At 38.7% G+C, this 15,181-nt stretch overlaps 1 protein-coding gene across 3 annotated transcripts in view; it reads left to right on the top strand.

The window, feature by feature from the left end:
• LOC138025963 (polycystin-1-like protein 2) overlaps positions 1 to 15,181 on the top strand; it is a 116,003-nt gene that overhangs the window by 93,665 nt on the left and 7,157 nt on the right. For all 3 annotated transcript variants that reach the window (XM_068873113.1, XM_068873112.1, XM_068873114.1), the window contains 4 exons: positions 3,909 to 4,157; positions 4,514 to 5,242; positions 5,563 to 5,799; positions 7,938 to 9,251. In XM_068873113.1, coding sequence (XP_068729214.1) covers positions 3,909 to 4,157; positions 4,514 to 5,242; positions 5,563 to 5,799; positions 7,938 to 9,251 — 2,529 coding nt within the window. The remainder of the gene's footprint in view (positions 1 to 3,908; positions 4,158 to 4,513; positions 5,243 to 5,562; positions 5,800 to 7,937; positions 9,252 to 15,181) is intronic.

The raw sequence follows: 15,181 nt of genomic DNA, 5'->3' as shown, positions 1-15,181 counted from the left end.
AGAACGCGCAAAATATGAGACGGTAATACATTGTAGTGTCCCGGCTTGACCAGTTTAGAACAGAGCAAATACGGACATAACGGGAGTTTTTCAATGAAAGAAGTTGTTTTCAAAAAGATGCAAAGCCTGCGAATTTAGGTTGTCATCGCTTGTCACTCGTCATTTTGTTTATCCCATCAAATAAAGATCGTTGGCTGGCTCTTTGTGCTGTTTATATTGTTGGCACGCGCCCTGAAGAACAGATCATACATTTTTTTAAAAACACCCCTACCAAATAAAATTGAAGCAAAATAACACCTTTTTTGGCAGTGGAATGATAAATCTCTTATTCCATAGTTAAACATATAATACTCGCAAACATTTTGCTCATTGCTCGTATTTTTCTTCGCCCCTGTGGGACTCGGAAAAAGACTACGCAACTCGCAAAATATCCGCGCGCATTATTTGTTAAACCATCGAATAAGATGTATTTAAGGGGTCACCTAGAAGTCGTACCAGCAGAGGCACTTTGGCTTACACGTTCTTAGGTAAATAGCCCCCTGAGAAGACATGTGGTTACTAGCAAAGTACTAAACCCAGAAAGATGGAAGAAATTAAAAGGGAATCGAGAAACATTGGCTTCTAGGCTGACATGTTGATCATTTTCAAGTTCCCTCACGACTTATTTTCACCACACGTTTAAGCGTGTACTCTGAACGTCTGACAGCTTTGTTATACAAAAGCTCACTGAATTTAAGTCCTGTCCGGTGGGGTTATTAAGGACCTTAAGATCTACGACGGTGACGTCGACGAAACGTCACCTCAAAATATAACTTAGCTCCAGTTTATATCTTTCGCGATTATTCCATCTCGTTCAAATCGTAAAATGTGGGCGATGTATATTAAAAGTAAATTGGTTCGAGGGGTTTCAAAATGAAAATAGAGAACGAATGATTCTCTGTTGCATGCAACGTTGTCGTCAAAACCTAAAATTTGGTGATTTCACGTCGTCGTTATGCAGAGAACCGCACAAATATGTGCTAAAATCCGTGCCACACGTGCAGCACGACTATTTGTGCTCTTTTAACCAATGATATCATTGTTTTTTGGCGTTGTGGTCGTCGTCGTCATCGTAGATCTTAAGGTCCCTAGTATCTGCATGAGCGACCTAAAAAATATACCACTTTGAAACAGAAGCATAGGACCGAAAATTCTATTTTAACGCTCAAAAATGCGAACTAAGAAAGGTACGGATTTTGTTAGCTTGCTTTATGCAAAACAAATATTGATGCAAAAGTAGATAAATATTGATACACAGTTTTCAGGAAGAGCAGAAGGAAGTATCAGGAGGGTCGATCGAGAATAAAGTATTTTGCCATCAGCAACAAAATTTACGACATGAAAACAACGTTAATTTTGAACCGCGAATATAAAAAGTTACCATCAGCGAAAAAAAAATTGGGAGATTTTTGCTACGTTCAATTTTGTTATTGCACTTTTGGCTGCAGAAGTAAATCGCAAAATCGAAAGTGACATCGAATTCAGTGGGCGCCGTGATCAAGTTACCATGGCGTGTTTACTCGCGAAACATTAAAGGATCTGTGTGAGATGATGGCAAGATACCAGGTTTTTGTTTTTGTTAGTTTTCTTTTTCTCTCAAGTTTTATAAAGTTTGACAAGAAATGTGCGAATTCGACACAAAATCGCGATCGCCCAACTCTTGAGGTTGACCATTGATGATCAAAAATTTACTCTCCAAGACGTAATTCCATCGTTTTGGAAATAGCAGCTACATTATTATTCATCAGCGTCTCAATTTTTTGCTAATTTTGGGACTCATTTTGTTGAAACTCAAGCACGCTTCAAACAGACCTGTTGTGCGGTGCGTTAGATTTGACCGGAACACGCTAATTATTTGAAACCCCGCAAAATAATAATATTACGTTTAGCCAAGCCTACTAGCGGAGCTCCACAGTTATTTCTTCACTGGAATTTAAAGAGATAAACTAATGTCAATGCCAAGTCTCGAGACAGGACTCCAGTAAGGTCTTCTTTTAATTTTTTTTTTTCACTTTTTTGCTGCACAACCATAGCCACCATTCAATCAAGTGCAAACATGCATTTTAGAAACATCTTTTTTCTTTTGATTACGAGCATAAATGATTAACAAACGTTTGCCTTATCTCAGTTTTATTACATTTAAAAGTAAATGTTATAAATCAATAGATGTAGGTTAACAGTCCTACTGTTAAATCTCAACAGCAGAACTGGTTACGTGCTTTGGTTGAGTCACAAAGTCGGTTTTTTTAATGTATCGGTGACATTTCAAACTATCAAAACAAATGCGATATTTTAAAATAAGCCAGAACAAAACAGAACGGTATAAAAACCCCAGAGGGTTGCGTACTGTTCACTGAAAAAGGAGGAACAAGGAGAAACGTACTTTGCTTACCTAATTTTGAACATTTTATGGTGTCAAGAGTAAAGACGACAGAAACTAAAGTCGATTTTCTGTTTTGATAACATCGAAAAAACTCGGTAAAATCGACTCGACAGAGAGAAAGCATGAGACATAAATCAACTGCAAATCTCGTAAAGGTGAGAATGGCATCAGTCGTTTTATTCTTGACTTCGATCAGTTATAATTATTGTAAACTAGAAACCTTGACTACAAGTTGTTAATGGTGTTACATTCGAGATCAGTGATAATAATAGCATCTCATTAGCAATAACGACAGACAAACAACATACAAATGGCTTTCTGAAAAATTCATCGGCCGTAAACATTGAACAAGAGATCAACAGTTTTTGCTTAAATTACCTTAAAAGTTTGCGATTTTTTAGTAAGAGCGAGAATTGTGACGACGGACATTATTTCCAATGCTCATCTGTTAAATTCGTTTGGCAAGGAGTTGTTGCCTCGAAATTATATCTATCTCTTGTAAACTTCACCGTAAACTTGGTCAGGATGTAAGCCGTCCGGACTTGCCTTTTGTTTAATGAGTTTAAAAAATAAAAGTCAATAGGAAAAAAGGAAGAGTCTCAGCATCCAACTAAGTAACCTCGTAGTGAGATAGACAAATTGCTAAGCAATTTGACATAAATGTCCGTATAAAAGGAAAAAACGAGCACGAACCTGGTGACAGTTAACTTTAAATCAACAATCACTCATTTCACACCAAATCGTTGCTTTGCTAAGCAGATACAAATCCTAAGGTACAAGTTGATAGATTTATTACAGTCTCTTCTCTTGTTCACTGAGGAACTGCTTCTTCAAGTGAGGATTCTTTGCGGAAAAACATCCTTTCATTACGTAGCAACGTCCGAAGACAGAGACCCGTACACCGTAATCCGTGATTTAGCAAAGACAGCCGATCCATTTCTTCTGGCGCTCGCGTATTTCGTTGCGCGTATTATAAACACCCAAACGCTGGTTCTTACCGGTTAAAACAAAACGAAAAAAAAAAACCCAAGCAGTGATGAAGTTAGACGACGACTGTTGTTCGCAGTCTTGTCCATAAAAGTCGACGACAGTCAACGTGATTTCCCGCCAGAAGAACGCGGAGTGCCAAATGTAACGCTGCTCATGAGATTTCCCGCCAAGAAAACTTGCCCAAACACACCCGTCCCCAAATGCCGTCTTTCCTCCCCACCTCCATCCCGAAGGTTTTTACGGGCGGGCGGGTGGAAGAATCAAAATTCCTCGCATCGATAGATTTCCTAAAGTATTTTACCAATGTTGCTCCGCTGGAGCGCGAAGCGCGCCTGAGCTCCGCTACAAGCAGTTGATTCAACTCCCCCAGCGTAGTGCAACAGAACAGATCTCAGGCGAGGCTTCTTTATCTGGTAATTAAATTATGTGTTCTTTTTATCTGGCGCCCTTTGTTGTATCTTGACATGTTGCATTGAATTTTTTAAATTACTTTTAGAGTAAATCGTACTCGCAAAAAATCGTTGGGCTTGTGACTCGTGTGGGAGATAGCATACCTCACATCAAAGAGCCTTATGAAAAACCGAGCGTGCTCAAGACCAAGTACCTCTCAATGGCAGCTGATCTCCAGGTTCCTTCCAAAATTGCAGACATGCCTTTAGAAGATCAGAGTGCTAAAGTTACTCTCCCACCTTTCCAAGACCTGCTAGCAGTCATTGGCAAAAAAGGAGAGTTTCTATCCAGACAGGTTTGTTTACAGTCAATATACGCATTGAACAATTTAGATAGTTGTAGTTAAGACTATTAAGCTATCAAATAATTTTCTGTCGGCCCTAGTTTATTGGCTTGGTATTCTAACATGATTATCCTTGCGTATTGAGCGTTGAAACAGTTCTAACCCGGGACACTAAGTGAGTTACACTAACACTACAAATGTGAAACCGTGAAAGGCTGTGTTAGCAAAATGAATACGAAAATTGAGACAGGAGAGTTCTAGTTGCGAAAGAACGATACGTAAATCTGTTCAATCTGCCAAGTAGAGCAACACCTAGTGCTCAGAAAATAAATATCAAAAGTGGAATTCTTTTTCTTTTTCATCTTCAGCTTGTAACTTTCAAGTTTAATCCCTATACATGGGACAAAGGTGCCAGTGACATCAAAACCGCTGTTCTGGACTTTGAACTGAAAGACGAGAGGGGCAATAAAATCGACATGTCCAATCTTCAGCAAAACATAGAGCTGTTCATCCCACCGTTGATTGCACCAAAAACCAAGGCACCTATGAGTTATTTCGTTAAGCCAAGTAAAAACGGGACGATGCAGTATCACAAGATTGTGTTCCCAGGACCGGAATATGAAATTTCGTTGAAGATTGTACCTTCTGACAATAAGACTCTTACGCTATATGTGCGATACGCTCAGAGACCAACACGGGAAGATCATAATTTTAGTGCTTTAGTTCCCGATTACAGTTCTTGTAATAGAACCAGGGAAAACTGTAGCTCGGACCCTTTCATCGTGACACTTTCTGAAGCTGTAACTGGCCACAGTGGACTACACTATGTAGGGATAGCTTATGAAGCGCTCTACAATCAAACAAAAAACAACCGGACAGCACACGCGAAACGTGTGAGGCGTAGTTGTTCGGGAAACGGACGACAGAAAAGGTCTTGCGTCGGTGTCAAAGATCCTCCAACCACTCCCCCTCCAATAGTGTTGATAAGGCCGACATTTAACGCAAGCGCAGACGTCACTTACACCATGGAAGTAAACGTGGCAACCTGCCAATACTGGAATGACGCAATAAATGCGTGGTCCACGGAAGGATGTAAGGTGAGAGAACTTACTGGTTACTTGTAGTTCTCACTGGTAATAGTGCTGATAGGAGAAAACAAAAACATTTGGCGACAAAACAAGAAAGGTTAAAGGTTTTGAATATGCAAGTACTCGAAAATGAGGACAACAAAATAATATTTTGAATTAAAGTTCTTCCAAAGGATTTCACAACTTGACGTTTTTTGATCAACCAAAAACTTTCACAATAATCAGTCCCCCCAAAAATATAGAAATATATAGCTTCTAGACTCCCGTTCTCATAATAGAAATGTCTAGGATAGTAAGTCAATTTATGCTTTATTTCGTTATCTGGCTAGGTTGGGCCTAAATCGAAACCAACTGCTCTCCAGTGTATTTGCAACCATTTATCTTCTTTTGGAGGCAATTTTTTGGTTGCTCCTAATCCCATCGACTTTGATTACGTGTTCAAAGAGTTTTCGAATATCTTTGAGTCCGGGAACGTGGTAGTCTTATCAATGGTGTTGTGTATATTTGGCCTATGGATCGTTGGGCTTATGATAATCAGACGAGCTGACAGAAAAGATGAATACAAAGTGAGTATAGCAATAATGTTTGCATTAGATTTTGTAGAATGGAGACGTGTTTGCATTTGGAAAGATTCCCATGATTAACCTGCATTTACATTTAACGATCTCGTGAATAGAAAAACGAGTTTCTAGCCTGTCACAGCCACCCGCTCTCCGAAAAAAAATCGGAAAGGAGCGTCTGTGATTTACCGTTGGTAATCGTGTTCAATACCATGTGACTTTTCCTGGAATGTGTGGAAAATGATTTGATTCGTTATTACCCTTCGATCATTACATCATTGAAACAACGAGTTTTTATTGGCTTTCATTTTTATTTCTCCTCATCAACACCGTGAGAACCAACGTGAGAAATTTTAAGATGAGTTCGTGTGTACTTTGTGCATGGTAAAAAATACGAATAAAATTCTGTTTGATGGTCAAAGAGGTTTTTCTTTTAAAGTACGTGCTGAATTGTTATCTATGGAGTATAAAGTTGAAATCGATTCTTGGTACATTTGTGGGAACTGTTTGTGTCAGCGCTGAAGAAACGAACGCGCTCCTGACGAATCTTCACGAGGTGAACATAGCACGATTCAAAAGATTGTTCACTCGAAAACGTCTCCCACTATCCCCTTACCAGTCAATGTAATCCCAACGCCTTGCTCGGACCAGCCTAGCCATTCTCAAGAACAATCTACAAAGCGTGTTGCCCTGGATGATTTGAGATGTGTACATATCGAGGAAAACTAACTAAACAGCTCATCGGCATCGATCGGTGCTGCTCTGAAGATCACAGCCGTACTCCGTTGTAAGACTTGCAAATACATCCTTTCCTTTTAAGATTTTTTCTATGCTATAAAGCCAAGGAATCTTAAAACTATCGGAGACACTCTTCAATGCACGTTTGGAATCTACTTCATTGACCACCATTTTGAAAAATTAGCTCCAAAGAAATATGAGCCACGTAAATTTGGGTCAGCGTAGATCACTCAATAATGTATGCAGAATTATTCCTAAACACGATTACCAACGGAAAATCACAGACGCTGCTCCTTTCCGACTTTTTTCGGAGAGCGGGCGGCTGTACCAAAATTGCACGACACGAAGTTCAATTACCACTTTATTACATCCATTTAGAAATCACGCACTAATTATTTAATCGCTAAAATACAGGATTTTAGTACCAATATTTTATTCATCCAGTTAGGAACAAAAGCAAAATTCGCCACACAATGGATTTCTTGTTCTTTCATTTTCCTGCAATTTCCAGCAATTTCATTGGATTGCAAATGTGCGTGACTAAAAGCACACGTGATCTCTGCGTGAGACGAGGTCTCTTTTCGATACAAAAGGAGAAACCAACCCTGTTTCAGTCTCGATGTATAAAATACAAAGTAAACTGCCTTGATTGCGATTTCGCATATTATGGCCAAATGGACAGAGCACTTACCACAAGGCTTCGTGAACATAGAAGAGTTGTCCGTATTAGCGGAAGCATTTCTAAAATTGCGCGACACGCAAAGCAATTTGGCCATAATATGGACTTTATCAAGTTTTTAGTGAACGTCAGATAAGTCAGTGTCCAACATTTTTTATAGTATTTAAAGAGAGTTATTTTACCACCGGGCATCAAGACGGTCAAAGTTCCATGCCAACAGCTAGGATTCGTAGCATTATGCTTTGTCAGAAGTGTGAAAAGTCCATAACCCAAAAGTCTCTATCTGCGATAAATGCGGCCCATAAGTTTTGGGTAATCGATTTCTAGGAAGGCTAGTGCTTGATTTTTGCGGGGAAAAAATAACGGGGCGGTATTGTGTTCCTGGCAAGAGCAATCCATCGTGCGGCTACTTGGTTGCGGAACAATCAGAAGCGTTGTGGTCATCAGGCCCAGGCTGATTGGCCATAAATTAGCGGGACCCTTGTTCTAAATTTAGATAATCCAGTTAAGTGCTGGTCCAAGGCCAATTGAGAGAGAGATCGACACTACTGGGTTATGGGCTTCTGACTCTGTTCTTCAGTAAATCGCAGAACAACAAAGACGCCATGGTCTTCAAAAGGTTTCTTTTTAGTGGTATCAAAAGGTTACACTCTGCTTTAAAACGCGTCGCCCTTAGCCGACGGTACTGTGACTTAAGTGAAGCCTAGCTTGTCCATTTTTTCAACAGGCGGTAGAAAATCTTCGTCTACACCTGCAAGGCGAGCATCTTTTTGAGGTGTCAGTGTATACTGGAATGTGGAAGGGTTCTGGTACATCAGCTAACGTCGCCATGATTGTTTACGGAGACGAAACACAAAGTGAAGTTTTGCACTTATTCGACATGTACAGCGAAAAAAGATTATTTGCACGAGCCAGTGTAAACAACTTCATAATTTCTTTGCCGGACAATCTACACTCACCGGTTATGATCAAGATTTGGCACGATAATTGGGGACACAACCCTTCTTGGTACGTTTCCCAAGTCGTCATTAAGGACTTAGAAACAGAAGACAAGTGGTATTTCATCTGTAATCGATGGCTTGCAGTCGACAAAGAGGACGGTGAGGTGGAGATCGACATACCCTTGGCAAGCAAAAGTGACCTTTCAAGCTTTAAGTACAAGTTCTCCACTCGTGTCACAAAAAGCTTAGGTGATGGCCATATATGGCTTTCAGTGATGACCAGACCACCTCAAAGTCCGTTCACTCGTGCACAGAGGTTATCTTGCTGTGTCTGCGTTCTACTCTGTGCGATGCTGGCGGGAGCAATGTTTTATCAATTTGGTGAAAAAGATGAAGAAACGATCAAGTTCGGCCCCTTGCGATTTAGTTTAAAGCAGATTGTTATAGGCGTCCAGAGTGCTGTGGTTGTCGTTCCACTAAATTTGCTTGTTGTAGCTATGTTCCGAAATGTTAAGATCGCCCATAAAAGTCAAAAACAGTATCGAAATGGACAGGAAGAACCTGACAATAGTGTTGCGTCCTCGAAGAAAAACATGAGACCGCTGGGATGCCTTCCTCATTTCTTTGTCTACATTGCCTGGGCCCTATGCATAATCGGTTCTCTTACAGCCGGAACATTCGTTGTGTTTTACAGCGTTGAATGGGGAAAAGAAATAGCCAACCAGTGGCTAACGTCCACTCTCGTATCGTTTCTTCAAGATGTAGCAGTTATCCAACCAATAAAAGTAGTTGCCATTGCGTTGCTTCTCGCTCTGATTCTCAAGAAGCCGCCAGAAGAAACGACCGCTCAATCAGCAACTGTATCAGTCTTGAATCCCAACAAGAACTACGACGTTTTGGCTCCTAAAGGAGAGGACCTCATCACAGCACGAAAAACCAGAGCGAGCATTGTAGAGACAATCAGTTCTCTAGTGGAGATTGTATTGTTTCTGCTGTTTGTAGTTTGTGTGTTTGGTGTGGTTTATGGAAACCGGGGATACAGCCGATACAGGTTCACGGAAAGTTTGGACAATATTTTCAAGAAATCATTCGAGGAAGAGGTAATGTTCACCTTGGCTGTTGTTGTCATTTACTAAATTTAATACTATACATGAAATATCATTTTTTTACTTTTTTAAAAAATCAATAACACATGAAAGATTAAATACTCAGTTCTGATTGACAAAAAAGTATTCAGTCGTCGTGTAACGAGGCCGTAAAGGTGTAACCGCAGGTCGGAATACAAATGGCTTTTGAACGATAGACTAGTAAAAGTTTGAATTTGACAGAAGTTTTAGGCTTTTTCAACCAAGCCGTTGAATGAATTCATTAAAAACTAAGACCTTTTTGGATAAACTACGAGTTCTTAAGGTGATTCCCTGGTTTTGCATTGCGCAACCATACCGCGCATAATTTCTTGCGTCATTGCGCAGTAGCGAGAGAACATTGATAAAATGGCGTATTTTTATTAACACCAAAACTAATCCGTCAAGAAATGGCTATTTTTACCTGAACGAGTACGGTGACCCCCCTTTTTTATTTCATATATTTGCTAAGAACGGGAAAACGGCGTCTTCATGGAGAGTTTTTTTTTTCTTTTCCCTTAGTTCTCATAGTTGTAACAAGAGTCTTAGATCTATCTTAATGTATCATAATAGTTAATACATTTTACTTACTAAATTAATTTTTTTAATTATGTAATGTTAACCTTATCAATTCAGTTAAAACTGCAATCTAAGGTGATAATAAAGTACCTATCTATCTATCTATCTATCTGGAGTGGCAATTTCATAAAATTGTACGGAAGGAGCCATTACGATTCAACAGCACACACAAGTGAAATATATTTTGGAGTGTTATTTAACTACTCCCAAAGGCATTCAAATAGTTTTTTCAGGTACGCACTTGAATTAACCATAGAATGACACTACGCTCTGCGTTATACGTTGGATTAGATTTTTAAAATCGAACTAAATTTGTCCGACATTGGGGGTGCTCGGCAATTGTCAAATTAGCTCAAATAGCCGTATTCGTTAGTGTCGTACCGGGGAAACGAGCACGGTGAGGCCCCTTTTTTATTACATTTTTTTAAAAAATTAGAATATATTTTACAATATTACCGCGGAAAATATTGGTAACATTACAATACAGTATTACATATATATATATATATAGTGATTTGAGTGTACAAATAGCGACAGCGAACTACTAGCAGATCCATTGAATGAAAAACATATTGCCTTGAGTGGGAATCGAACCACTGCACCATCACGACAACCCTGCTGGAAGCAGAGCAATCGGTGAGGTGATTGATTAGCCATGGGGTTCCCCGGCGTTTAACATTCAGGAACAGGACGATGGTGCAGTGGTTAGCACACCCGACTAGTAACCAGTGGGACGCGAGTTGGATTCCCACTCACGGCAATATGTTTTTCATTCAATGGATCTGCTAGTAGTTCGCTGTCACTATTTGTACACTCAAATCCCTTAATATTTCTAGCAAAGAGTTGTGTATCCTTCGGATCCTACTAGCTTGGGACTACATCGTTGGATTTCCAGCCTTGTTAATTCATTATCCATAAAAGTCTTCAAAACTTTTAGTTCAAAGTTATTGTTCAAAAGAATACATACTCCGGATTTTCTACTCGAAAAACCACAGAAAAGGCTAAAGTATCACTAGAAACTATTCAAACAGCACGGAACTATCAAAACATATCTGGACACTCAAAGACAACAACACCAATTTTACAATTAACTGGAGTATTTTAGCAACCGCCCCGGCCTACAGCAACAAAAGCAAGCGGTGCCACTTGTGCCTCACAGAAAAACTATACTTAATTAGAGCCAAGAAGCCGTCTTTATTAAACAAAAGAACAGAACTCATTTCCAAATGCCGCCACGAGAATAAGTTTTACTTAGCAAATTTCACAAGCCGACGACAATAGCTCTATAGAATCTTTATTTCACACGTAGATCAGATCACCACACTAGCGAATTAATTAGCTACTTACCTAATTTGTATATAAGAAGGTATGTTCTTAGTTGAATAAAGTTCTGTTTGACGAGCGCTTAGGCGCGAGACTCGGAGTCACAGTACCGGTAACAGACGAAATGGACAGGTGACCCTCGCGCTGGTCTTTCATTGATACTTCCCGTTTCATTTTTGCTATGAAGTTGAAAAAAAAAACGGAAAATGGAAAATTCAGAGTCCCTCTTTGCATTAAAATAATAATAATAATAATAATAATAATAATAATAATAATAATAATAATAATAATCAAACATGATAATATAATGGATTTGATGATAAAAATTACGGGCAGAAACATACTTATTAAAGACAACGTTTCGGTGTCCTCATGACACAATCATCAGGTCAAACATAATATTTAACAGATAAGTCGAATATTAATGTTCAAGATAAAGTTCAAAGTCCCTAGAGGCTAGGTGAAAAGTTTTGCCTTTGCGCCCTATATCAATTTATTTGTAATCTGAAGCATTCAGAAGTGTATACTGCTATATAATAATAATAATAATAATAATAATAATAATAATAACAATAATAATAATAATAATAATAATAATAATAATAATAATTTAATGATAAATAAATAAATATTACTCGCACGTTTAAAGTGGCAACGTGAGCACTTACGGCAAGCCGTTTGTAGCAAAATTTAATCTTAAATATATATGTTCAATCCTTTAAATAAAGGTTTAATTTAAAGTCATTAAAGGCATTCAATTCAATCCAATCCTTAAATTTTACATGTAATTCAATACCATGAATATTGATTCAATCCAATTCTTAAATTTTCGATTTAATTCAATGCCACCAATATTGATTCAATCCAATTCTTAATTTTATATTTAATGCAATTCCACAACTATTGATTCAATCTGGTCCTTAAATTTTATATGTAATGCAATACCACGAACATTGATTCAATGCAATCCTTAAATTTATATGCAATCCGAAAATATATGTTCAATCTTCCTGGGACGAGCGCGGCCATATAGAACCAGAGTAAACTGTGCAAGGTATAGAACAAAAGATGGCGGCAGAGTGGAAAGACTAATTTGACATAGAAGTTGAGTTTCCCAAGTTTCTAGGAGAAGTTGTAGAAAGAACCGAGACAATATTTGAAAACTTTGACACAGAAGCTTCAGAAAAGCAGGCCGAAGTTCATGATCAAACAATTAGCCTGCTTAGGTCGATGAAAGAGTGTTGCAACCTTGACACGAGGGACAAGAAAAAACTCGATTCCATCGCTGGGGCCTTAGTAGATGTTTTTAATGTGCTTCGTCGCCGGACTATCTCACCGTCTACTATGGCTGCGGATTCAGGTACGATAGATACAAACGCTACTTAGGACAACACTCCTTCTACATGATAGAAAGATTATCCTTCTAAAAAATCCGTCTATGCAACCATGAATTACCAGCTTTCACCTAATCAATGAGTGATGTCCATCACGATGCCAAAGTGAGTTTGGCCAAGGCACCTTGTACTTCCTGCGGTGTGTGGTAGCACCCCATCTCAAGGCATTATTTTCGGGATCTAGCTTCGCCAACGTTTCTCTCTGACTCTTCGACGTTGAATCAGTAACCCAATTGATTTCAAGTAACCGTCTATTATGTTGCATCCAGAAGCACTCTCATGGTTGTTTGTGTAATCTTGAACGATCCGGTCGAGTCTGTCATCAGGCGAGTCGTCAAAGCCCCTCATATCCTGTAAAACATACTCTGCTACTCGTCTGTGAACCGTCCACCTCGAAATTCCGAGCATCTCTACAATCCTTGTCCAAGTGAATTCCCAGTCCTCGAAGTTCTTCTAGCATGTCAACAGGAATTTTGAGAGATGGTCTTGAGGGATATTTTTCCTGTTTCCCTATCTATTGTACCTGAATCCGCAGCCACAGTAGACGGTGAGAAAGTCCAGCGACGAAGCACATTAAAAACATCTACTAAGGCCCCAGCGATGGAATCGAGTTTTTTCTTGTCCCTTGTGCCAAGGTTGCAACACTCTTTCATCGACCTAAGCAGGCTAATTGATTTATCAAGAACTGCGGCCCGCTTTTCTGCAGCTCCTGTGTCAAAGTTTTCAAATATTGTCTCAGTTCTATCTGCAACTTCTCCTAGAAACTTGGGAAACTCAACTTCTATGTCAAATTCTTCATCCCACTCTGCCGCCATCTTTTGTTCTATACCTTGCACAGTTTACTCTGGTTCTATATGACCGCGCTCGTTTGTTTTATGATAATGAACAAGTAATTTTCTTAAAAAATTCTACTTTATTTTCAAAGCGCGCGCTACTTGTGGCGAACTGAGGTGTCGTCAGAACAGTGCTTTATACTCTGATAATCAATCAGAGCGCTTGTAAGAATGTTTAAAATTATTTGATTGGTTAATGAAACAAACGCTTGTCAAAACATCAATCAACTGGAAATTGGCTTGACAGAAATCACACAAAATTCGAATTTATGGAAAAACAAGTGCCTCAATGTTCGGTTTCAGTCCGTAAAAAACAGCAAAAAAGAGGATCTAAATAATTAAGTTCAGTGAAAACCGGCCGAATTGTTGCCCATGAAAACCTGCACGTTTCCGACATGATAATTGGAAACCAAACTGTTCAATAATACCCAAGGAAAAATTCGGAAATTCATCTGCCATTTCTGCGGATGATGGCGTGAGCTTTCGTTTGTTCCGCGCTTTGTACTCTCATAAAGCACGCTGTTTAAACCAATGAGAGCGCGCGGTATACAGAAACTTTATTATAAATAAATTTAAGGATTGCCTTGAATCAATATTCGTGGTATTGCATTACATATAAAATTTAAGGACCAGATTGAATCAATATTTGTGGCATTGCATTAAATATAAAATTGAAGAATTGGATTGAATCAATATTCGTGGCATTGGATTAAATCGAAAATTTAAGGATTGGATTGAATCAATATTCATGGTATTGTATTACATATAAAATTTAAGGATTGGATTGAATTGAATGTCTTTAATGACTTTAACATATATATTTAAGATTAATTTTGCTACAAACGGCTTGCCATAAGCACTCGAGAAGTCTCAGTCGCCAATAGGTCCTTTTTACTTGGGAAAGCCTTTTTTTTTAACGTTTTACTAGGTCTCTCCTTTGTAATTACTGGGTTGCCAGTATGGCAAACCCAGTCCTGGTCTGCGTTTGGTTTGTTTGTTTTCTTTTTTTTCTTTTTTTTTTCCGTGTCGGTAAAAGGTTGCCTGTCACTCCGCTGCTAAGTGGTGTCTTTCTGCATAGAGCCTTCTGCGCGTACTTTCTTAGGATCGAGAGGGTAGTGGGAAATGCGTAGATTTCTCTGGTGGACACAGTAGAACGATTAACTTAACCGGCAATGGCGTCGAAAGTCATGTAACGCGAATGGCGTTTTAGTGGATCATTGAACAAAATATACCGATGTACAAACCATTACAATCCCAACAATTTGTAATGGTTTTTACATCGGTAAAACTAAACGGCGGCTTCACGATAGAAAAACCGAACATTTTAAGGCCCTACCTTAAAATGACAATGCTTCAGCCATTGCTGACCACGTCAAGGCCACTGGACATAACATCAAGTGGGATCATTTTGATATTTTAGCGAAGGGCAAAACAGACTATCATTGTAAAATAAAAGAGACCTTCTTTATTCAAGAACTTGAGCCAGCTTTCAATGTCAACGTCGGAAGTGAAAAGCTGATGCTTTATTAATCTTTTCTGTTTTTATTATTATTATTATTATTATTATTATTATTATTATTATATATTTTACTGTTAAGTATTTGCTTAATCTAGGTTCCAGTCCCCTCATCTGCTTTGTTATATGTAAATAGCTGTTTTATATTTCAACGGTTACTTTTGAAAATGTATGTAGAGCACATACGAAACGTCAAGTCATAATCAAAATGAACAAGTTCAATATGTTTATCACTGCTGTTTGTGTCTTATTTTTGATCAA

This window comes from Montipora capricornis, chromosome 12, assembly GCF_036669925.1.
Source record: "Montipora capricornis isolate CH-2021 chromosome 12, ASM3666992v2, whole genome shotgun sequence".
Lineage (NCBI taxonomy): Eukaryota > Metazoa > Cnidaria > Anthozoa > Scleractinia > Acroporidae > Montipora > Montipora capricornis.
Note: the sequence above shows the minus strand (reverse complement) of the source record. Positions and strands in the feature narration are given on the sequence as shown.